We start from the raw sequence: 24,565 nt of genomic DNA, 5'->3' as shown, positions 1-24,565 counted from the left end.
AAATGTAAATTGTATCTGGCAGAGTTGAGATGGTTCTGCAGTTATCTGAAGAATATGGTCACAGACTTGTTTGACCTAACTACAGAGAGCAGGTTGGGATACTGCTTCAAAACCCAGTGAACCCATCAACCCAAGAGTAAGAATGGTTTAGTGCATCAGTGGGCAGAGGCAGGCTGCCCTTCCCTGGTGGGAAGCAACTGGAGCAAAGTGGTAACACGAGAATGGGACTTTTCTATAGTAGCTCTCTGTTTGTGGAATGCTCTTCCCTTGGAGGCTCACCTGGCACCTTCATTACATACTTTAAGGCACCAGGTGAAAATGTTTCTCTTCGGCTGATTCACATTCAATGTCCTTTTAAATGTGTTTGTGGGAGGGGGGATTATTGGTTTTTGTTTTTTATTATGTATTTTGTGTTCCTGTTTTGTATTTTTATGTTGTGAACTGCCCTGTGATCTTTGGACGAAGGGTGGCATGCAAATTTAATGAATAATAATAATAAAAATAATTAAACATGGCACAGAATTTGGAAGGAGTCTGCTTCCAGGCCTTCCAAGGAGGAGGTTTGAGATCCACACACCATTGTTTTGTTCTGCCCATGGCAACTTTCTGCTCATAATGAAAGGGGTCCACCACAGATTTTGTGACTAGGAGGGAATCTGGTGAGCACTGTAGAGATTTGTAGCTTTTAATGTTTAATAGTCTATTGTATTTTAATACAATAATCTATTAAGCATTAGACTATTAAACATTAAACAAAAATAAGCTTTTAATGTTTAATAGAATATTGTATTTTAATATTTTGTTGGAAGCCGCCCAGAGTGGCTGAGGAAACCCAGCCGGATGGGCAGGGTATAAATAATAAATTATTATTATTGTTATTGTTGTTATTATTGTTGTTGTTGTTGTTGTTGTTGTTGTTATTATTATTATTATTATTATTATTATTATTATTATTATTATTATTATAGCTTCTGCGTGTGGCTCAGGGCCTGACTGAGTGCCAGGGCCTCACTGCTGCCTCCAGGGTCTCTGTAAGCAGTTCCCCACCTGAGCTGCCTCAAGGTTGGGGGAGTCACTCCATGTTTCAGTCTGCCTGAATGGCATGTGGGGCTTTTGCAGCAATGAGCATGTGGGGCTCTCTGTGGCGCTGCGTCTGCAGTTGGAAACTGCAGCTAGTGCAGAATGTTCCTGCCCAGCTGGTGAGAGCAAGATGTAGAGAATGTGTCCACTACTGTAGTTCAGCTACATGGTTTCTGAACTAAAAGTTCTAGCATTTGCCTTTCAAGCCCTGTAAATGGCTTGGCTCTGCTGTTCTTGCTGAAACACTTTCCTGCATATTTCTTCCCCATTCTTTGAGATCTGCTCACAAGGAGAGAAAAGGCCCATTTTGCATGCCTGGGTGAGGAAAGAGCAAGGCCACCTTCATTGTGGTGTCCACCTACAATAATTCCTGGGCTCTGGTGGGCTTCCTCTTGGTGTCAGGTGAAGGTTTCCCTTTATTGGAAAGCCTTCCTTCCATGCTGTTGATGGGCAGATACAAAGATTTTGCATCTAGAATTTTGCTGCTGTTTATGAGATGTAGGATGATTTTTATAGTTGACTTTTATTTTATTGATTGTGATTTATGTTTTGCAGGAAAGTGACCAATAAATAGAAACACTGATTTAAAAAGTCTGAATAATCTGTTTGCTGTGTGATTTTTCTGTTTCCTGTTGTAACATTTTTCTACCTTCCTGCCTGTCCTACAGAATGGGAGGCTTTGCTCTGATGGTCTGAAGTTCTGAGAATCAAAAGAATTAATTCTACTTGATGCAATAACAATTCAGCTCTTCTAACAGCTTCCTAGTTTTTGAAAAGCACCCCAGGTCTCTAAAATGTGTGCCAAGCTTGTGCTGTTGTGATCCTCATTTAATTATTTTAATAGATAGCTTAATATTTGTTTGGTTTCACAGTCTATGTGTTGTTCTACAGAACACAAATTCTGCTAAGTGAGCTCACTTGTTTGCAGCCATGGGCACATGCTTTTGGGTGGCTTCTGAGCTGGGTTTACATATGTGCAATTTCTTGAAAAAATGTTTCCTGCTTTAAGTACTACTGTATATCTGATGGCACTTTCTTTCTTTCTTTCTTTCTTTCTTTCTTTCTTTCTTTTTAAAAATAAGTTTATGTCTTGCCATGTGAGACATAGAGGCTAAGACTGGCTTTTGGATTGTGTTTCAGGCCCGAAGTAATTCTCTGTGGAGAATTGAGCCTAATAAAGGAATTGTCCCTCCAGAGAATGAGATATCTCTAATGCTAATAGCTAACCTGGATGACACCGTACTGTTCCAGGACAAAGTTAACCTGAGCATAGAGAACAGCAATTCTTACATCATCCCAATCCAGGCCACTGGCATTGGTACCACCATTGTCACAGACAAACCCTTTGCTCCAGCAATTGACCTGGGACCCCACTTCAGGTAGGCTGGCTTTGTAGCTTGTGGGAAATAGTATTCTGTTTTGGGATGAAAGGATATGAGTCATTTAATTCTCATAGGGCAGTACAAGCAAATGGAAACATTGAGCTCTTGTCATGATGCCTTGGCAACCTACAAGTAAAGGCAATGTATACTTCAGTACCATAGAGCAAATTTCATTTTGTGAAAGCAAAAATAACTCATTCTTGGGCAGTCCTGTGCCCACTTACACTGCATGCATTGTAAATGACTGACTGTGGAAAGTGCATGGGTGGTAACATCTCTAAAATGTATGCACAACTCTTCACATCTGTAGATATACGTGAAATAATGACTAATCTCACATTTTGTAGCTGCCATTGAGGTAAACATGGCATGATGACCAAGTTGATCTAGAAGCACTTACAATCTTAGGAGTTGGCATGACCTGCTCCCTTGGGCTTTGTACTCAGCCCTATATTATGTCACTGCAGTGCACTGTGTGTTGGGATGCTTTTGGAGACTATTTGGAAACTGCAAGTAGTTCCAAGTATTACTGCTAGGCTTTCAACTTGGACCAGGTGGTGGGAAAATATTCACCAGTACTTAACAACTCTTGGACCCATTTCCATGCACAATTCAAAATACTGATGCTTACCTTTGAAGTCCTTCATGGCTTGCTATGTGGAGCACTGCCTCCAGCAACATGAACCTCACTATACCCTGAGATAAACTTTAGATGTAATTCTGCAGGTACCTTTACCCTGTCAAGTAAGATGGGTGGTGACAAAGGAAAGGCTTTATCACTGGTGGTAAACCACTGTAGGAAGCTCTTCTCAAGGAGGTGTGTCTGGAAACCTTGCTGCCTTTTCATCCTTGAGGACATCTCTGTCTTATTATTATGCTGCTTTATCTGCTCTCTCCCTCTTGTTTCTATGAAGGTTGCTTTCTGAATTATTTTATGAGGCAAATAGGAGTGATTTGGGTGAGGTTTTCACATGAGCAGGATTGAGCTGGGTTAGGGACCTCCTATTATCACAAGTTGCTTTATGGACATGGGTGCCCTTAGAGTGATGGCTTCATTTTATAAAAAGCAAAATCAAGCTAATTAGGGAAATGCCCTCCGTTGAAGTGGGAAGCAGTGGTGGAGGGATGGGGGATTTTTTTCATTTTGACAGACGGGTCTATCTTCTAATCCCAGCCTCTTATTTTCTGATGCCTGGGATTAAACACTGATCTGTGAGAGGGATGTTGAAGTAAATATTTTAAGGTGTTATTTTTCACATGCATCTATACTGTTGTTTCCACAATCACCCCTTCCTCCATGGTAGTCAATGGAGAGAAAATTCTCTCCCGGAGAGATGAGGTTGTATCCCCCCAAAATCCTGCTGGAAATCACAAACCTATCCTCACCAGTGATCCTTGGGGCAACAGTCCTTCCTTGGGAGGGGACATTTCACATACCCCTGTCTTTTCTGGGACCCTCACCCTTTGCCCCACTATGATTGCTATCATAGCCACTCAAAAAATGGTAGTCTTCTCTGACAGGAAAACATGTCACCTATTATTCTGACATTTGGCATGCTTCTTCCCCTTAGCTGCAAATGGTTTCCAGTTCTGGCAGAAAACAATAGTTTTTCTTTTAAAAACAAAAACTTTCTGGATGTATCAGTATACAACCTGTAATAGGTGTAATCTACTCTGGAGGGACCCCTATGCCAACAAATTTAATTTCACTTCAATGAAAAGAAAAATAATTTTGAGCTGTTTTTAGATTCCCCATTATAGAGAAACTTTCTTTTCAACAGATCTTACTAGTTTGGTCCTTGGAAAAAGATAGAGCAACTCTCAAACAAACTGGGATGCTTGGGAGCATAAAATCTTGGGAGCAGTACACACCTCTAGTTTTTAATCTTGTTTTGTGTGGTGTTTGCTTCAACTTGTCAGCTGCCCTGGAAATATTGATATTGAAGGGTTGCATCTAAATCCCTTAAATAAATATTCCACAATATATAGTAAAGACCATTCTTATTTGCTGTCCTGAGATTTAGCCCCTCTCTGCCCCTCCTTTCCTAGCTTGGATTCCTGCTGCTATCGCTTCAAGATCACTAACCGTGGGCGCCGAACGCATCAGCTCTACTGGATGACAGAAGGCTTCCCCCCATTCCGCCAGCGCAACACCCTCCCTCCCATCAGTGCTAACACAAAGAAGAAGTCCTCTGAACTTCCGCTCTTTAAGCTTCAACCACTGAGGATGGAGCTGACCCCAGGAAAAAGCATGGACATGATGCTGGAAGGCTGTTCTGACATTCCCAAGGTAGAGAGACTTTCACCTCTTTGTTGGGGGCATTTTGGGCTCTCAGTTACTTATTTCTGGAAATGAACCAACTTCTTTCAAGGATTGCTTCCATGTCACAAGTTGCCATAGTAGCATCAGCTGCATTTCAACTACTTGTTGCCATGGGTTACTGTAGCTACCATATAGTCAATCTCAAAAAACCATATATGGGTGTTTATAACTGATGTAAGGAGAGTTCCACAAGGCCTGATCAAAGCTCAATATTCAATTATTTTGTCAAGAGTGCTTAATCCAGGAGAGACGAACCTTTTTCAGGCTGAGGGCCACCTTGACCCATGTTCAACCTACATCCTACGTGTGTGTGTGTGTGTGTGTGTGTCTGTGAGTAAAATCACAGCAAGAGACCATTTTCTGTATAAAATACATATTAATGAAATAAAATGTTACATTACAAAAAGGACTAATATAAGTGGCATTAGAGTGAAATGTCTGATATGCTCTCAGGAATTAATATAATCCAGGGCACAAAGAGCAAAATATCAACAGGGTATTGATGCCTTCCCTAATGCCTGCAGGAGAAAAATGAGACAGGATTAAGGCTATACAGTACTGAATTTTAAAATCAACACTGCAAGGCTGCAATCCTAATCCATTTACATGGAAGTAAGCCACACTGAATTCAATGAGACTTACTTTTGAGTAGACATGGCTAGGTTTGCAGTGGATCCAGAATTGGTCTCCACAGTCACTTACGAACTCATTGGTGTGTTTTTTTGAAATTAATTTTTATTCAAATTTCCAATAACCAATTCATTTATAATTTAACATCCAATTTAACTTATACATTCTTTTTGACTTCCATCAGCCTATCTGACAATTTTCATATTTATCACAACTTCTCACATTTCATACATTTATGTTGCACTTTGACATTCCCTATTTTATCATCTCTTTTAAGCGACATTCCAGTTTATTTTTTCACAAAGCTTCTTGAAATCCAACAAGCGTTATTTCCTGATCACACACAGTTTTCATATACTCTGTAAATTTATTCCAGTCCTCGGTGAATCTCTGATCGCGTTGGTTTCGAATTTTCCCAGTTAATTTGTCCATTTCTGCGTACTCCATCAATTTCATTCTCCATTCTTCCCTCGTTGGCATTTCTTCCTGTTTCCACCTTTGGGCCAACAAAATTCTGGCTGCTGTTACTGCATATCTAAATAACTTCACATCTTTCTTTCCAACATCATTCCCTATTATACCAAGTAAAAATGCTTCTGGTTTCTTTACAAAAGAGTATCTCAACATTTTTTTCATCTCATTATAAATCATTTCCCAAAAGCATTTCACTTTCTTACATTCCCACCACATGTGGTAAAATGTCCCTTCTTTCTCTTGACACTTCCAACATTTATTACTAACTTTAAACATCTTTCCAAGTTTCACAGGAGTTATATACCATCTGAATATCATTTTCATAACGTTTTCCTTTATCGTAGTACATGCGGTGAATTTCATTCCCTCTTTCCAAAGTTTAATCCACTCCTCTAATTGTATATTGTAACCAAAATCTTTGGCCCATTGAATCATAACCGTTTTTACTTCTTCATCTTTTGTGTGCCATTCAAGTAATAATTTGTACATTTTTGACAATATTTTTACAAAACTATTCAAGATTTCTTGCTGAAACCTCGATTTTTTCCCTAAGAAACCTTTTTCTCGCATGTCTTTTTTAAACATTGCATTCAATTGGAAATATTGCAACCAAACATTCACCTTTTCTTTAACCTCTTCATATGGTTTCAGATTCCACTTATCTCCTTCTTTGATTATCAAATTTTCATATGTGGCCCAATTCCCTGTCATATTGACCCCTTTAGTACTCATTATTTCCAATGGCGATAGCCACATTGGAGTTTTAGGCTCTAATAGATTTTTGTACCTGTTCCACACTTCAATTAACGTTCCTCTAAAAATATGATTTCCAAAACCTTTGTGCACTCTGTTCTTATCACACCATAAATACGCATGCCACCCAAATCTATTATCATATCCTTCTAAGTCCAACAATTCTGTGTTCTCTAATTTTATCCATTCTTTTAACCAGCAAAGACAAGAAGCTTCATAATATAACTTTAAGTCTGGCAGGGCAAAGCCTCCTCTTTCTTTTACATCTGTCAATATCTTAAATTTAATTCTGGGCTTTTTGCCCTGCCAGATATATCTTGACACTGTTCTTTGCCATTCTTTAAATATTTTCACACCTTTAATTATTGGTATTGTTTGAAACAAAAACAACAATTTCGGTAGCACGCTCATTTTTATCGTTGTGATTCTTCCCCATAACGATAGTCTCATCCTTGTCCATACATCTAAATCACATTTGATTTTATTCCAAGTAGGTACGTAGTTATTTTGAAATAGGTCAATATTCCTGGGAGTTAACGTAATCCCTAAATATTTTACTTTTTTAACCACTTTCATTTCTGTTTGTTGCTGTATTTCTTCTATCACTTCTTAATCTAAATTTTTAACCATTATCTTGGTTTTATTCCTATTTAATTTAAAGCCTGACACCTGACCAAAATACTCAATTTCTTCTAACACCTCTTGAACACTCTGTATGGGATCTTCTATAGTTATGACTAAGTCATCAGCAAAGGCCTTGACCTTATATTGATTACCACCCACTGTTACACCTTTTATCTTTTCGTTGTTTCTTATTGTTCTTAGAAAAACCTCCAGAACCGATATGAATAACAGCGGTGACAACGGACATCCTTGTCTTGTACCCTTCGTGATGGCAATATTTTCTGTTATGACATTGTTTACAATTAGTTTTGCTCTCTGTTCTGAATATATCGCCTGTATACCACTCAAAAAAGATTGGCCCACATCCATATGTTCTAAATTCTTTAACATAAATTCCCAAAAGATATTATCAAAGGCCTTCTCAGCGTCCACAAAAATTAGCATAGCTTGTTTTTCCTTCCCACTAGACAAATATTCAATTATATTAATTACATTTCTTATGTTGTCTTTCATTTGTCTGCCAGGAAGGAATCCTGCTTGATCCTTATGTATCATTTCATTTAATACCTTTTTCAATCTGTTTGCTAGAATATTTGCGAACATTTTGTAATCATTATTCAATAATGAGATTGGCCTATAGTTTTTGACTTGCATTAGATCTGAATCTTGTTTGGGAATTAACGTTATGTATGCTTCTTTCCATGTTTCAGGTATTTCTCCTTTTTCCAATATCTTATTCATTACTTCTTTCAGCGGTACAAGTAGGATGTGTTTCATTTCTTTATAATATCTTGCACTGAATCCATCCGGTCCTGGTGCCTTTCCACTTTTTAGATCCTTTATTGCCCTTGAAATCTCTTCCAATCCTATTGGTTCATTCAATTTATTTTTGTTACTTTCTGATATTTTTTGCACCTTTTTCTTCTTCAAATATTCTTCTATTGTCTTAATATTAAGCTTCTCTTTTCTTTTATATAGATCTTTGTAAAAATCCACAAATCCTTTCCTTATTCCCTTCGGATTCTCTATCTCTTGTTCTTCTATTCTGATTTTGTTGATCGTACTTTGCTCCTTCCTTTTTTTAATTTGCCACGCAAGCCATTTTCCAGATTTATTTGCGAATTCAAAATTCTTTTGCTTCATCCTTTTTATGTTCCATTCCACTTCTTTATTGATTATCATTGCAAATTGTGTCTGAAGCATTTTTATACTCTGTTTAGCCCTCTCGTCATTTGGTCTTATAGTCAGTTTCTTTTCATTTTCCATTATTTGTTTTAAGATTTCATTCTTCCCTTTTTCTCTCATTCTATTTTTGATTGAGTTTTGTTGAATAAAAAATCCCCTCATTACAGCTTTGCTGGCATCCCAAACCGTACTCGTTTTCGTTCCTTTGTTAGAGTTATTCACAAAATAGTCCGTCAAACATTTCTTAGCCCTATCCACAATTTTTTGATCATCCAGAAGGTTTTCGTTTAGTCTCCACCTGAAAGATCTTTCTTCATTCCCTTTTAGAATGGCTTTAACCGCGTTGTGGTCTGATAATACTTTGGGTTGAATCTCAATCTTCAATATTCTTGTAGTTAATTCACCAGAAACCCAAATCTGGTCAATTCGGGACATACGAACTCATTGTTAAAACAGTGTTTATGGAAGACAATCTTACTTGGCTATGAGTGATCACCAAAGAAGAAAGAAGAAGAAGAATGATTGGCCATTAGCTTTGCCTTTATGGTGCCACAAGATTCATTGGGTTTTCTGAAGCAAAAGTTTGACAGTTACACCTCTGGAAATTAATTAATTTTCAAAGGGAACACAGCTGAATTCTAAATATTTGTTGATGGCTGAGATATGCATATCTATTGTGCAATATATGTAAAAAGTTACATTGAAACAGTAGTGAGACTTGTGCACAATAAACCAATCACAGTGGAACAGAAAATATCAGATGAAAATGTGGATGAATGTTGGAACAGATTGAGACGTGCTTGTACATCCCTACCATTTACACAAATGGCTGATTATGTCCTTGATTCTCACAGCCATTTAATTTATTACTATATAGAAGGTGTTGTTTTTTTTTTAAAAAAAAATAATTCTGTGGGAAATGTTATGTTGCAACTGGATACCAATACAACCTTTTTGTGGAAGGATGGTATGATCATCACCTTTCCATGATTTGCTTTTAAAGGTCAATCCTTAGGCACCAACTGGTGCAGAATTCAGGATATATGGAATTGTCAGGAATCAAACTTCTACAAAAGAGAATTATATATTTGCCAATTCATGCTTCTTTTGCTTGGAACCAAATGGTAGCCAAGGCATAGTTTTCAGGGAGCCCCATGGCCAGGGGTCCACTGAAAGCACCACAGGCATAGTGGCCCAACCACTTTTATTCTGGCAAAAAAACTGTGCTCTTGTTTCCATGTACAGGTTGTAAAGGAAAGGCTGCTCTGTCATGCCATCATAGGGAAGCAATCTGGGAAGGAGCTTATCATGAAGGTTGATGTCATATGTGAATTCATTGCACCCATTCTACACATTTTCCCCAAAGAGATCACATTCCAAGTGGAGAAGGTTAGTGCTTTGGCCATCAGGCTGCTTACTGGCATGTTACAAAGGGCTAGTGGAATGAATAGAGGATGGAGTGGGTTGTGGAAAGGGGGGTGGAGCTGTGATCAGAAACTGCAAACACACACTCAATCACATTTCAGTTCAAAAGAGGCTCAGATGTTCTGGGCATCATCAGGAGCTAAAGTGACAGCCACCTCAGTTTTGACAGAAGGTTTGTGCAGGCAGAGATGGGCAACCTTGTAACACATCAAAACCATGATTGCCAAAGAGATCAGCCCAACTCCTAGGCTCAAAGAGGCCTTTCCTTCACTCCTGCAAAAACATGCTTGCCAATAGGTCATTTTGCAACTTGTTTAGCTTCCTCCAACTCAGGGCTGAAATGTGGCTTCATAACAGAAATTATTCCTAAGAAGGAACAGAAAGGGCCACGATCAGCCAACAATCAAGATGTCTGAGTAGCCTGGAGCTCCTGCCCTTGGGTATATAATTTCTCTTCAAAGCAGCTGATCAATTCAGAAAATTGGAAAGCTTTTTACCCCCACTCAGAAGGGGGGAATGTCAATAAATATGCTGAAATCGAAACAAGGCAGTTTATCAAACTTTCTCAAGCCACAAGAACCTTGCAGAGAAGCCAGGGCAATGAGCCAACAGAGAGACAGCATGGCACTTGGCCCAATTAAGACTGCCAAAGCCATGGTAGAAAAAGATACAAATGCAGTGCTGAGAGGAATTTGCAGCTCAAGGTATCCTCATTAAATTAAAGAAATTATTACAGAAACGTGGAAGGAACTGATAGTTCATCTCAGAAATAAGGCAAATGCAATGTCAAAGGAATTAGAAGGAATTGTGGAAACTGCATCAGCAGCAATAGATTTAAGCTTACCACATTAAAAAACCATTTAAAAATTCTTCAGGTGAATATGAATATAAAATCAAAGCTGTAAGATTTTCAAAACAAACTTAAAGGGTCAATTTTCATCTGAGGAGTTTTGTGGAAGGGGCAGAATATGACAATATTATGGACTTGATAGTCCAGTGATTTAAATTGCTAATACCTGTCTTGTGTGATTCAGATCCTCCAAGAGACATTATTATATGAAAAAATAGGAGTTTTTGACGGTGCTTTAGAAATGTGGAAGACATAACTTTTGAAAATTAACACATGGTTCTCTTGACTGCTTTGATCAATGGAACTGGCACAGTTACAGGTGCCCATTCTGCATTTGTAAGAACTCAATCTTTTAGTGTGATGGTACCTTCTCAGTAGTGGCACCTAGCCTGTGGAATGCCCTCCCATCAGATGTCAAAGACATGAGTAACTATATAACCTTCAGAAGACATCTGAAGGCAGCCCTGTATAGGGAAGCTTTTAAATGTGTAATTTTTAAAAAATATATTTTATATATGTTGGAAGCTGCCCAGAGTGGCTGGGACAACCCAGTTAGCTGGGCGGGGTATAAATAATAACAAATATTATTATTACCTAAACTTTGAAAATTCTTGCCTATCGATATCAGGCAGGCATCTTCATTGTACTCTTTCCAGCACCTGCTAAAAACATTTTTGTTTAGACAATCCTACCCAGATGTTTATAAAACTGATGTGAGTTTTAATGTTTGTAATCTATTGTTATTTTAACTTTTCTTATTGATAATTTTATTGATATATCAATTTGTAAATCGCCTGGAGGGTTTTGTTTTTTTGCAATCAAGCAGCGTGTAAATTTCATGGAATGAATGAATGAATGAATGAATAAATAAATAAATAAATAAATAAATAAATGGGAATAGAATCACATCAGTTTCTACCCCCCCCCCAATGAATGGGAACAATCGGTGTCCTCTAGTACCAAGTACCAAGTAGCTGGCTATTAAAAGCGTAATGCTATTCCTGTGAGGAGGTCATTTCTCATCATGGAATATGGAAGGGCTTGATAGGATGGGATGGAAAGTGATCCTCTGGTTGATCACTTGGTGCTGTGATGTACAGCAGGATATATATTTTTTCCTGTTCTTTAATACATCTCAAATGTTTTTGTTTTCCCCTGCCAGGACCCCAATGATAGCCTGAATCCCCAGTACGAACCTCTGACTTTGAAAAATGTTTCGTCTTTGCCAATCAATGTCCTCCTCTCTTTGCAAGAACCTTTTTCCCTCTGTGATACTGATCATGAAATGCTGCCAGTACCTTGTCAGGTATGAGGAGTCTCTTTTCACCTCAGGCCTCTAAATACGAGGCCCTTTGCAGGGTACAGTTCAGGCTGCTGGTTGTGACCTGTCCAGTCCTAGACAGCACTGCAAACAGTCTCCAGTGACTGAAAATGCAGAAGTCATTTTCAAAGAACTACAGTGGTAGGCAGATACCAATCAGTTATTTATTTATTTAAAATAAACTTATTTCTTTCCTGATTTAGGCCTTAACTATGGATGTTGGGGAGATGCATGACCTCTGTATCAGATTTGACCCTCTCTACAGAGATGACTTGTACAACCGAGTGGCAGAAGAAGTCTTGACTTTCCGTTACCTGGAGCATCCCCATGTAGACCACATCAACCTACGGGGAGAAGTGCGTTTCCCTAACCTACACTTTGAGACGATGGATTTGAATTTTGGCTGCATCTTGAATGACACAGAAGTTGTCCGTGAGATCAATATGACCAACTGCAGCCCCCTTCTTGTAAAATACCGCTGGTCCTTCATGACAGAGGATCATGAGACCCTGATCAGGTAAGAGCAATCATAAGTCCTCCCTTTGGGATTTTGTCTGATGTTCCCAAGACATTGTCTACGGGTACATGACACAGTCACCCTACTAAGTGGTTAAGCAGGTCTGGGTCTCAATGGGAGATACTTGGGAACTTAATGGATACCACCCTGAGACCCATGATTGTCAGGAATGATTGGTGGGTGCTAGAAGAGATAAGAGTCCGGGCCTCCAGCCAGTTTTATAGGTTTTATTTGGTTCATTCTTCTATTTACACTCAGAGCTCTCAGAGCACATCCGGCTCATTGGAATCAGATGCAGCAACTGGTTGCTGCTTTCGTTTTCCCCAGCATAACCACTTCCAGAGCCTCCTCTTTTCCTTCCTCTGTTACGTGAAGAGCTAAGCCCCAGAAATTGCTCCCCCCTCTCTGCTTCATTGCTTCCTGACAACCCTTCATCGTCGTCCTCCCCTGATGAGGTACCACTACTAATGATCGGAGGCTTATCTCTGTATTCCCAGCATTTCCCCCTTCTCAGCCCCCAGTTCCCTGACAATGATGAAGTAAAGGCTGGATCAAAATGTATTAATTATATGCTATTTACGTTGTTTATAATCTCTTGAAACCAACATATGGTTCCCAATGTCAGCCTGTGGATGACTCTGATTTGGATGATGCGCCAGCCACCCAACTTTCCCCCCTGATATTTATATTTTATTAAGGTGATTTCAGTTAAAAGAAATAAAGTGATACAGAAAAAAAGAAGGAAAAGTGAGAGGGAGAAAAAACAACAACAAAGATACACATAAAAGCGAAAATATGAAAAAAAAACCTGCAAAAAATATACAATGTTCCCATACATTCTTGTATAAATTGGTATAGTGTTATTGTCCTAGTGCTTATGTAAATGTTAATAGCCTACTGCATTTTGTATAAACTCATTCCAAATGTTAATCATATCATATCCATAGAGTCTGTGTCTGCCTGTAAGCAGTCCGTTCATAAATTGCCAGTGATGTCATATTGTCAGTCCATTGATTAAACGGTATCATTTCCTTATTTTTTCCAATTCCTCAATATCAATCTCTTAGGGCATGGAAAATCTATTTCTGTTATCCCGTTGATAATTTCCATACTGCAGGTATATAGTTCAATAAAATGTTCTCACACAGGGAGTGTGCTACTCCGCCATCTTCAAAGCCGGAAATCACCCAACTTGAGAGGAAGCCCTCGGCTCCCCCTTCCACACTGCCTCATTCTGAGGATGTGGCTTTTCCTCCAGTCTTGGCCTGCTAGAGTTTCCAATTTGGTTCTCATGGCCGTTTTTTCCAAAATCACATACACCTATGAATTGGGTGATGTCACCCAATGAGTGGCTGATGTAAGCTGATCAGTGGGCAGTTCAATTCTGCTTGGTTCAGTTGCATGAGTGAGTTCCCCATGGGAAACGCATTTGTGCAGTAGATCCCTACAAAAGGCAGGCTTCAATTCACCTCCCACTAACTGATGGGTGGGGAGCTGAAGCCCGGCTGTTTTTGTTATCTCTCCTTACCCCTGTGGATAATCCACTTGTCAATCATCAAGCATCATTATTATGGCAGATGAATGACAGCTGGGTGTCAAAGTTGGTCTGCAGTGATTGGGGGAGAAAAGGATCTGGCCAGTGGTACTACCCTTTTCTTGCCTATTTGATAAGCAGCTTATACTGCGCTGCCAGTGCCTCCCCTCTGCCTTAAATGCCCCAGAATGACTGAACTTTGGTTTTATTCTTCTTCTGAAAGTAGGGGAGAGAGAGAGAGAGAGAGAGAGAGAGTGCAAATGGTAGAAATGATTGCAAACAGGAACAGCTTTTCTCAAGCTGCCTGCAAACCTTCTTCCTTGCAAATATATGAACCAGCAGTGCTGCTGCTTTCTCAAACTTGGCCTTCGTGCAGTTATTTTAATTACAGCAGCAAACGGATTTTCCACAGTGCCCCAGGAAGTCCAGTAAACATAACAACTGCATTGATGGTCTGCCATTCTGAATAACATCAATAAACAATTTCCCGAGGAAAACATAAGCCAACCCAGTGGAAAGGCCTTTTTGGCTGGGGGAGGGTTGGTGGGGGGAGCCACTGAGAGGCACTCCTCCTTGTGAGCTCATTAAGGAGTCTGATCCTGGTCTGTGCCAAGTGTTTTCTGTCAGACACTGACTGCTGTCATCCCTTCAATGCAGTTTGTAGCTGTATGGCAAACAGTGGAGTCTGAAGGATGAGAAAGAAAGAAAGAAAGAAAGAAAGAAAGAAAGAAAGAAAGAAAGATGATAGATTTAAAGTACTGTAAATGCAACCCCAACCCAAAGCATTTCTGGGTCTGAGGCTGGTGGTTTTGTCACTAGAGAGTCCCAGGCCACATTTTTACTGTGGCTGCTCATAGAGACTTTTCTTCCTCATCTTCAGTGTTTCAGCAAGCAAACAAATGCAGGTGTGGGACCCTAGTAGCAGGAGGAGGATGGTTGGAGGGCAGTGGGGCTTAGAAGCTGCATTTAACTCCAAGGCTAAGCTGCATTTAACTCCAAGGCTTGGCCAAAGACTGTGGGATAAAGGAGCAAGCCAAGTACCCCAGGCGGAAAAGATGTGGGGAGGCAATTTGGCAAGGCAGACAGGCAAGATGAGGGCATGCTGTTGGAGCCATGCTCTAGTTTCCATTTCAGCAAACTTCTATTTTACTTGAGATTGACAGCATCCCTTAAGTCAGCTATGGGAAGGGAAGAGGATGAACCATGATGTTGTTCTGTGGTGGCTCCAGGTGGTCCTTGCAACATAAAGTGATCTACAGGATCCCAAGGACTTTTCCACATAAGGCATCTTGCTAGTTTCCTACATAGTAAATGCAATTTTTTTACAAATTTGTTTCAGGGGAACCGGAGGACTTTCCTTCAGGGAAAGCAGGAATATTTTGTTTTCCCAGCACACACTGGGCTTGTCCGCTCTCCTGGCTCCTCAAACCTGTGTATGATTCTCACTTGCTAGCTTCCTAGCTGCACTAGGAGTCTTTGCCAGTGTTGTATCTTTATTGAGTATGGGGAACCTTTGGCCCTTCAGCTGTTGCTGAACTGCAAGTCCTATCAGCCGCAGCAAGCATGGCTAATGTCCAGTGATAATGGGAGCTATAGTTCAGCAACATGTGCAGGGTCAAAGGTTCCCTACACCTGACCTGTACTCTGGGATTCCACATAAGTATATATAAAGAACTAGACACAGCATTCCCAATATTATTAGCTTGATTTGGTAGTGCTTTGGCTGCAATGTAAAATCAGAACGGTTGTGAAGTGAAAGCCTTAGAAGGCAGGTAGGTGTCTTGGTTGTGCATCTCCTTCTTTTACTTTCTTATAGGGCAACCTCTGGCTTTGCTCTTACTGGATTGTAGAAAGGCTGGACCATTTCTAGCAGTCCACAGCCCCCTCCCTTGCTCCCATTTGCAGTCTGCTCTTGTCAGCCATGATAGATATGAGGCTGTGGCCCACCTCCTTCCTAGGTGTGGTGAAATCCTGAGTCTCAAAATATGATCAGTGCCCCCAGCATTAGGTAGAACTGCTTCTTATCTAGGTATTATCATAGGGCTAATATTTAGTAGTATCTGCACCCTTGGGATAGGTCAGAGAGGCCATGGAGGTTCCCTTCGGCTTGAAGGTCACAGGAGAGGCGCATGGAGCTGGGTGTTGTAAGGCCCACAGCTCTATCGATATTGGACTTGGGTTGGCAAGCTCTGACATATGTGGCGGAGGAAGAAGTAGGGAGTGCTGAATGAGTAGTACCTGAGTAAGATGAGGGGGGATCTCCCTTTTCTACCCCAGGTTCTATTGCTTGGGGGGAAAGAGCAGGGATATCAGGTATTGCCAAAAATTTGGGAGGGCTCGGAGCAGCCAAGGTGGGAGGAACTACTGGAAGTGGAAATGACTTAACAGAAGGGTGCAGTCTTGTTGCTTCAAACCAAGCTCTGCCTTCGTAGATGGGAGCAGGCCCACCCACCCTTTAGAAGCACATTTTTGCAATTCTGACATTCCCTGAAGACAGCAGATTCTTGTGAGTGAGTGCACCACACCTGGCTGTGACTGGTCATGGAAACTTGTTGGGACATCTTTGTTGCTTCTGTCTGGTTCTGAACTTCTTGCCCTGCTCTTGAACTATGGCTCCTGAGCCTTTTGTCTGCTGCTGGGCTGTACCAATACTTGAATAATGGTAAGTGAGAGATCTTACTTACAAGTAAGAGTATCTATTTCTGTGTTTGGGGATAGGAGCCAGGACACATGGTGCATATACCCCACATATCACCACACATCTCCACCTCCTGTGAAGTTGCTTAAATATTTTATATCACTGCAACCCACCATAATGGAACCAGGCTTTTGGTCTCCTTTCTGGCTTCCCCAGCCAATCCTCCATTATTTACTATTACACACACACCCCTTCAGACTCTCTAACCACGCTGTGGCATGTTGGCATTTCAGAAGACTGTGTGAAGGTGAAATTGCCACATGCGGTGCTCAGGGGCATCACCAGCATCTCACAGGATTAGACCCTTCATTCTGCAAGGCTCCTCATTAACCTTCCGGATGTGATGCTGGTTGACCCCTTTCTTTTCTTCTCTCTCTTTGTGTATTAATTAGGCTTCCCGGCTGTTTCACGGGGTCCTTGTGTCGGCACCACCTGACTATCCAGAGGACAGCTGGGCTTGAAGGGAGCCTCCAAGCTGTTAGCACCTTCACTTGGCCATGAAGTGGCCAGGAAGAAAGCACAGCTTGTCAGATATTATTTCTCTTTTGCTACCATGTGTATAATTACATCCAGCTAATGCAGCCTGACAGTTTGGTAGCTAAAAAACAGGTCACTGCTATTCTATCCACTCTGTGCCTTTCATCACAGTAACTAATTGTCATTCAGATTAACATCTGTTTTTCAGCTAGGGGTGAAGAATGTGACTTATTTAGTTTTATTTCTGGACCTTATAATTAGGGCAGTGACTTTTATGGTTTTCATCTAATTATTCAGTCTTAACCTTTCATTTCCCCCTACCCGCCTTAGGAGAGTTCACATGAAAGCACTCCGTTCTTCTGCATTACAGTACTCTGGAATTATTCCCCACACTCTCCACATGCTAACATGCAGAGTGGGAGATTCATGCTGCAAAAAGAGGCAAATGCCATTCTGCATGGCATGCAGCATTAACAAAACACCACATGTGTAGCAAATGATCACTTGTCATATGTGGTGGGAACATCAGCATGCCTATGATTTTGGGAGACAAACTATGCAATAGGTTACATTGATGATAGGAGCACATTTGAAACTTTCTACAGTGTTGGTAATATTTAATTGGATTTAGGGTGATGTGTCTGTGGAACAGATGTATTGGTAATTGCAACCAGAGTAGTACAAATCTACAAATCTATATGGGAATGGCTTCTGAAGTGCTTTGAATTAGCAGAAATAGCGGACCAGTTTGGTCTATAAAACAAAGTTAGTTCAGAGGTGGCCATACTTTGTAAATTATTGATATATGAATCTGGGAAATATTACAATTTGTGTAAATCTCCAAAATGATGTCTGTCTGTCTGTCTGTCTGTCTGTCTGTTTGTCTGTCTGTATATACACACACACCATATGTGAAGCATGCTCAGTAAGCCCAGCACTTCTGGGTTCTGATGGATTACTGTTCCCCATTTTATAAGGATGCAAATAAATTAGATAAATAAGCATATTCAGGAACTCAGAAATACTAACATACCCAATTTTTAGTGTCCTTTGTTCCCCCGCCTCCTCTTGCTCCTCCTTTGGGATCCTAGTCAATCAAGGTTTACATAGCAAAGGCCAGGGGATGATATCCCCACATAGGTAACAGACAAATATAAATACTGTACTGAAGAGCCTAGAAGGTCTGTCCTATGGAGAAACAAGCTGATCCTCTTTCCCACAAAACATCTTAAAGGGATGTTGCAGTTAGACCTGGGATGGCCTTCACCAAATGGCAGGGGACATGCTGTGCACATGGAAGCTTCCAGGTTAATCGCTGCCTGGCATCTCCATTTTTAAAAAGAAGTTGATGTCTTATTAGTGCTTTCACATAAGGATATCTGCATAACCGGGGTGGGGGGGGAGCCTTGTTTCTGACTTGGAAAGCTACTTTTAGTCGTATTAGACATCACCATCTTTCTCAGACTGATTGCCTGACTCAGTTCATGTACTTAATAGGAGTTCAAGAGCAGAACCAATAACTTCTCAAAGAGAGATTCCAGACAAGATTAGTTATTAAGGCTGCTTACATGGGGCACGGTTTGGACTGCAGACCTCAATATACATGCGTTCTGTCCCCTACGCCTCCGCTCCACATGCCTGTAGGATTCTGAAAATTCTTCTTCCCTCCCACAGCCCAGTTAATACATTTTTCTGTTCCAGGTGGCTGCATCGTACTCTCTTGCAATGTGGTAAGAGAATGCAGGGATTTCATGGGATTGCAGGCAGACCACATCTTCTGTGGCATAGCAAAGGGACCCAGGGCAAATCTTGTGATTGTGTGTGTACATGTGTGTGTGTGTGTGTGTGTGTGTGTGTGTGTGTGTGTGTGTTGGGGTGAGAGGATTATACATGTTTTATTAATGTTGGCTAGTTACCTTGGAATATCTGGAATCTTTGCATTTTTAAATAAATAGCTCCCCATTCCCGCATCCTCCAGCTCTCTAGGACTCTTAAATTGCTGACAGTGAAAGAAATATTATCCGAGGCTGTGAAGGAGTCTGAAACCAAGCCTCTGCTCTAACACCCCCGCTGGCCTCAGAGTTCTTTAGCACCAATTTGTTCCCATGCCAGACCCTCATGTCAATCAGTGTTACTGTCTGTGTTAGCCATTGGGTTGTGTGCTCCTTGAGGCAAGGATGTTCATTGTCCAAAAGTCTCATGGAGACCTTGACCCTTCCAAATGTAATGGAAGTAACAAGAGGAAGAGCAGCCAAGTAGATACCACAACACTTTCCTCTTTGTTTCTCCCATCACTGGAGAACAGTTTGATGAGCTGAAGGCTGATAGCTTCTTTGATAGGGGATAGAGCTTTGTATAGCCAGCTCCCCTGGGGCTTGCTTCTGACATCCCAGGCCAAATAGCATGAATGTCAATTGCAGAAAACAAGGTTTGGATTTACAGGAGAATCAGGGGTCTTGAAAGGATACCGTTGGGTGGTGAAGGGTTTCTGCCTCATAAGAAACAGGCTCCAGGGCCACACAGCTAAATTGCTCCATGTATAACTTCCATCATCTCTAACCACTTGCCATGCTGTCTGGCAGGGGCTGGTAGGGTTTGGAGTCCAACAACATTTGGAGGGCTGCAAGTTCCCCATCCTTGCCTTACTCCATGGGTTGGGAACTGGATCCCAGCAACAGGCGCATGGAGCCAAAAATGGTTTTCTACCCCTGATGTTGAGCTTCTGACAATTATACTCTTTCCTCAGCTTGATGTCCCATCCAGTCTGCAGGCATAAAAGGCACAGATCCCTGGCAGAACATGTGCTTTGCATGCAGAAGATCTCTGGATCCTCTCCTGGCATCTCCAGTTAATAGAATCCCATAACAAGTAATGAGAAACACACTTCCCTGCTCAAGATTGTGCAGAGCTGGCTAGGTGGATGGAGATCTTGACTTGACTTAAGGCAGAATTTTCTGATATTCCTGACCTTATGCACAAAACAAAACTGATTCCATGCTGTTTACATAATTGGCCTGGGAACTAGCAGGATAGGAGGGCATATTCTGATGTTATTGGCTGTTGATGAGCCTTTGATTTCAGATGTTTGAGGCATGTGTGCCCTGGCTGGCTAAGCCAGCCCCATCAATATAGAAATCATTGCCAACTCTGTGTCTGTTCTTGTTTCCGTCTGATGGGATTTCTGTGATCATACTCAGTATTTCTTTATTTCTGTTTGACATCCTGTGAAACAGTTACAGTGAAGTAATCTGTATTTTTCTGGACCCGTCCCAGCTCCCTCACATCTCCATCCTTCTGCTTTGTGCATTGCAGCCCTGTAGTGGAGATAGGATGAGCAGTTTTGTAGATGCATTTGGGGCCTCCTCATGCCTGCAGTGAGGCTTTGATGTTTGGCTCAGTCATGTTGCATGAGGTCACATTGCATTAAATTGAGGATACAGGGAGAGCAAGCCAAAGAATTGGAAGGCTAGTTTAAGGCTAAGCCGAAGAGCCCTGAGCAGGACCTCTTGACCTCTTCTTCCTTCTAGCCCCTTTAAGAGTTGCTAGGGGGGTAAAGAAAGCAGGGGTGTTCAAGTGACATCAGATGAGATTGAACTGCAGGATAGGGTGGCAAGGAAGAGGCAGGATGTGTGCTGTCCTAGGAAAATGTTTCAGGTACAGTGGTACCTCAGGTTACATACGCTTCAGGTTAAAGACCTCCGCTAACCCAGAAATAGTGCTTCAGGTTAAGAACGTTGCTTCAGGATGAGAACAGAAATCGTGCTCCGGTGGCGCGGCAGCAGTAGGAAGCCCCATTAGCTAAAGTGGTGCTTCAGGTTAAGAACAGTTTCAGGTTAAGTACGGACCTCCGGAACAAATTAAGTACTTAACCCGAGGTACCACTGTATTGTGGAACCTGACTCTCACCGGGTGCTTCCCCGCTTCTTGATAACATAAGAGCTCAGCTCAATTAGACCAAAGATCTGTCTAGTCCAGCCAACCAAATATTTGTGGGGATCCCACAAGTAGGATGAGGAGCTCAGTTCTCTCTTGCTCATGTTATTTAGAGACATATAAATCATATCGGACTCTGGTTTAATATTTTACCATTAATAATAACAGCTCATACTGTGTTTTATTGATGGATGTTGCCTATTATATAATGCATTAAAAATGTTGCAATGTTACTACGGTACTGTCAGAATGGATTGTTATCTGAAATTGGTTGCTATTATACTGTTAATTGGAATGATGTGTTGATGTGGATTTTTGAGGTTGTGTTGTTAGCTGCTTTGCCATGAGCCCTGTGGGAGGGGGCTGGCTGGGCCAGGACAGAGAAGAGAAGTGGCTGACATGACTCCAGGGTGGGATACAGTGGGCTGGAAAGGTCTCTACCCGTATTGGGAGAGCCAGAGGAAGAGGCTCCAGGCCAGAAGCTGGTTCTGGCTTCTTCACCTTGCCTATCACTCTGGCTGCTGTGCCTCTGGAGTTGCCAGAAATCATGTCCAGTCCCAGCTGTCACATCCACCTTTGAGGAGGCAGTAATATCTTGCCTAGGTCATGGAGATGCCAACTCAGGCATAAGCAGACAGGCTGGTCCAACTTTCTTGGGGAAGTGCTAGGTTGCTTGCCCAGACTAAGGACCAAATTCCACTTGCCATGATATGTTGTCTCCACCCCTTTTTCTTACAACATGGTTGCGGGGTAAGGGGGTGTTGTTTTTGAGTCAACATCTTTGCTTGTTTAGTCATGTGTAGCAACTACTGTGCCTTTGAACAGTGTTTTGCCTATGTATTACACCAATCTGAGCATTAAAGATTTGGGTACAAACTGCAACCTGAGTTTGAGTTCTGCATCAAGTAGGGGTCAGGACAGCGTTGCTGCTGCACAGAATGAAGAAGCCCCTTCCTAGAGAGAGTCTGTCAACTGGCACAGGGTTGGTGCTCAGAAACTATTTTAAATCACTGTGAGTTGGTAGTGAATCATATTAGTAATCTGATGATTTTTTTGTTTTCTACCTTACTTTATCTGCTGTTGGTTTTTTAATATATATTATAGTGATCATAATGTTATGTTTTTCATGCTGTTGTTGTGAACTGCTTTGAGCTCAGTGTGGTTGTTGGGAAAGTGGAATACAACTAGTAAATACAAGCAAATCAAATCAAAATGGCATTGTGTTTTTCAGATTCAGCCCCAGAGATGTTACAGCCCTTCCTAAACAGGAAGCAGCCACTGAGCAGGAGGTCCCACAGCCACAAGAAACTACGAGTCACAATGACACCAAAGACTTTGAGAGGTTTGTACACAAGCCCTCAGAAATGCGTAGTCTGTGTCTTGGCCCTGCACAACTAGGTGGTCCATGCCCATCACTCTGCCTGCTATGCCACACTTTGAGAATGAGAGCAGACGACAGATTAGGGGGCTCTTGCTCTCTGCCATCCCAGGGATTTAGCTTGAGCAGTTAATTCCTTAATGTATTGGCTGCGTCTGTAAGTGAAATACAGCAAAGCTCCTCTTGCCACTCCACTCCAGAGTCATGCTCTGGTTTTTTCTGACCCAAGTGCAGCAGCTTCATCTGCAACCATACCTCTCTGCAGTGCAACTGTGGCTTCTTACACTGCTTACATACATTCAAAGTATTCTCCCCACAGAATCCTGGGAACAGAAGGTTACCTCTCACAGACCTACTATTCCCAGCACCCAGTACAAACTGCAGTTCCTGGGATTCTTGATTTGAATGTATGGTATGTGCACACAACCTTTGTGTTCAAGGCGAGGAAACAGAACATGCAGGAGCACACCCCTACCCCCCCCCCAGCATTGTTCCAAACAAATATTCAATAAGGGCCACAGAAGCAGCAATGAGCCTTTTCTTGTGGGGAGAGGGTGGGTGTGTTAAAAATCAACACAAAACCCCTCAGTCCACAAGACTTTAAAGGTAAGAATGTTCCCCACAATTATTCACATTTGCCTGCCCCCAAAGATTACCCTCTCACTCATATTTATACAAAACCACGTTTGTGTCCCTATTAATTTCCTGAGATTTCCTGAGAACCATTAAGTAAAATTTCTGTCCCGATATTATGACTCCAGAGAAGCAGCTACAGAAGAAAACATCAACTATGTCAATGGAGAAGAGACTGTCCCTAAGGAACTTCCAGACACTGCAGAAAGTAGCCCAGAAGCCAAGGCAGCCTCCAGGGTAATTGTTCGTCTCACCTTACCTTTGGCTTGGAGACATGGCTTGGTTAGGACACACGTAGCACCTGTGGGTGATTTTGCACAAGTACCACTGATATGAACGGGCTCAGTGGGTTGCTCTCTATGACTGTCTTGAGGCTGCTAGAGCAGCCAGTGAGCATCTGCAAAAAGTTTCATGTGGCAGGAGGACATGGGGCTGTTCTTACTAGGAGGAGAACATCTGGATGTTAGAAGGTTTTCCCTTAGTTTTATCCTTGACATTTTCTCCCAGCTGTGCAAAACATTCCAGTGCCTTGGCCTGACTGATATTTTTATTGACAAGGTCTGGGTTTCTATACTGAAAACCTTCAAGTCAACCTACCTCCACTGCCTCTTGCACCCATTCCCGATGCTTTTTTTTCTAGTCCCCATTGCCAGCTGCTGATCATGGGGAAGAGGAAATTCCTAAGAAGAGCGAGGTGGAGACCAAGGAAGTCCTGTGGTGTGCAGAAGCAGATGATCATCATCTGACAGGCGTGGAAGAAGTGAGCAGGAATTTGTTTTTATCATTATTATTATATTTATTCATGTAATATATGTGTATATCACTTACTCAGAAATAATTTTCTCTAAGCTGTGAAAATAAAATAATATAAGGCAATATGTTAAGAAACCACAACACTGAAAACAGTCCAGCGATCAATCTGATAAGCCAAAGGTGGTCACACTTCAGGGCAAACAAGAGCATTCAAGTGCCTGTAAAATAAAATAGCCACTTGCTTAATATACAAGGGGAGGGGATGCCATAGTATCATCATAACTAAATGCTCTACTCCTGCTGATGGTCCAGTTCTCCAAACCTTTACCCAGTCTCCATCTGCTGATCATTCAAGGCTGGGCCAAGACTAAAGAGCTGGAGCCGTGTGTGGCTATGCCACTTCATGCTGGCTGAAGCCCACCAAAGTCCCTCTCTCCAGTGTGTGCCTCGATGTTTGTGTTTGATGATGACCTCTGCTCCCAAAGAAGCTAGGTCTTCCTCCTAAGCCTAAGGCAGGAGACAAGCCTGGTCAGCAGCAGCAGCCAGACCCTTCCCATGCAGGGAGGCACAACAGTTTCAGACCTTGGTTATCACA

At 41.6% G+C, this 24,565-nt stretch overlaps 1 protein-coding gene across 2 annotated transcripts in view; it reads left to right on the top strand.

Annotated features, from left to right (window-relative positions):
* HYDIN (HYDIN axonemal central pair apparatus protein) overlaps positions 1-24,565 on the top strand; it is a 135,688-nt gene that overhangs the window by 43,045 nt on the left and 68,078 nt on the right. For both annotated transcript variants that reach the window (XM_081872290.1, XM_081872291.1), the window contains exons 19-26: positions 2,221-2,459; positions 4,512-4,752; positions 9,697-9,840; positions 11,889-12,032; positions 12,251-12,564; positions 22,438-22,548; positions 23,346-23,454; positions 23,858-23,977. In XM_081872290.1, the coding sequence (XP_081728416.1) occupies positions 2,221-2,459; positions 4,512-4,752; positions 9,697-9,840; positions 11,889-12,032; positions 12,251-12,564; positions 22,438-22,548; positions 23,346-23,454; positions 23,858-23,977 (1,422 nt within the window). The remainder of the gene's footprint in view (positions 1-2,220; positions 2,460-4,511; positions 4,753-9,696; positions 9,841-11,888; positions 12,033-12,250; positions 12,565-22,437; positions 22,549-23,345; positions 23,455-23,857; positions 23,978-24,565) is intronic.

This window comes from Podarcis erhardii, assembly GCF_964252035.2.
Source record: "Podarcis erhardii genome assembly, chromosome: 7".
In the NCBI taxonomy this organism is placed as follows: Eukaryota; Metazoa; Chordata; class Lepidosauria; order Squamata; family Lacertidae; genus Podarcis; species Podarcis erhardii.
This window is presented reverse-complemented; position numbering and strand designations above follow the sequence as displayed.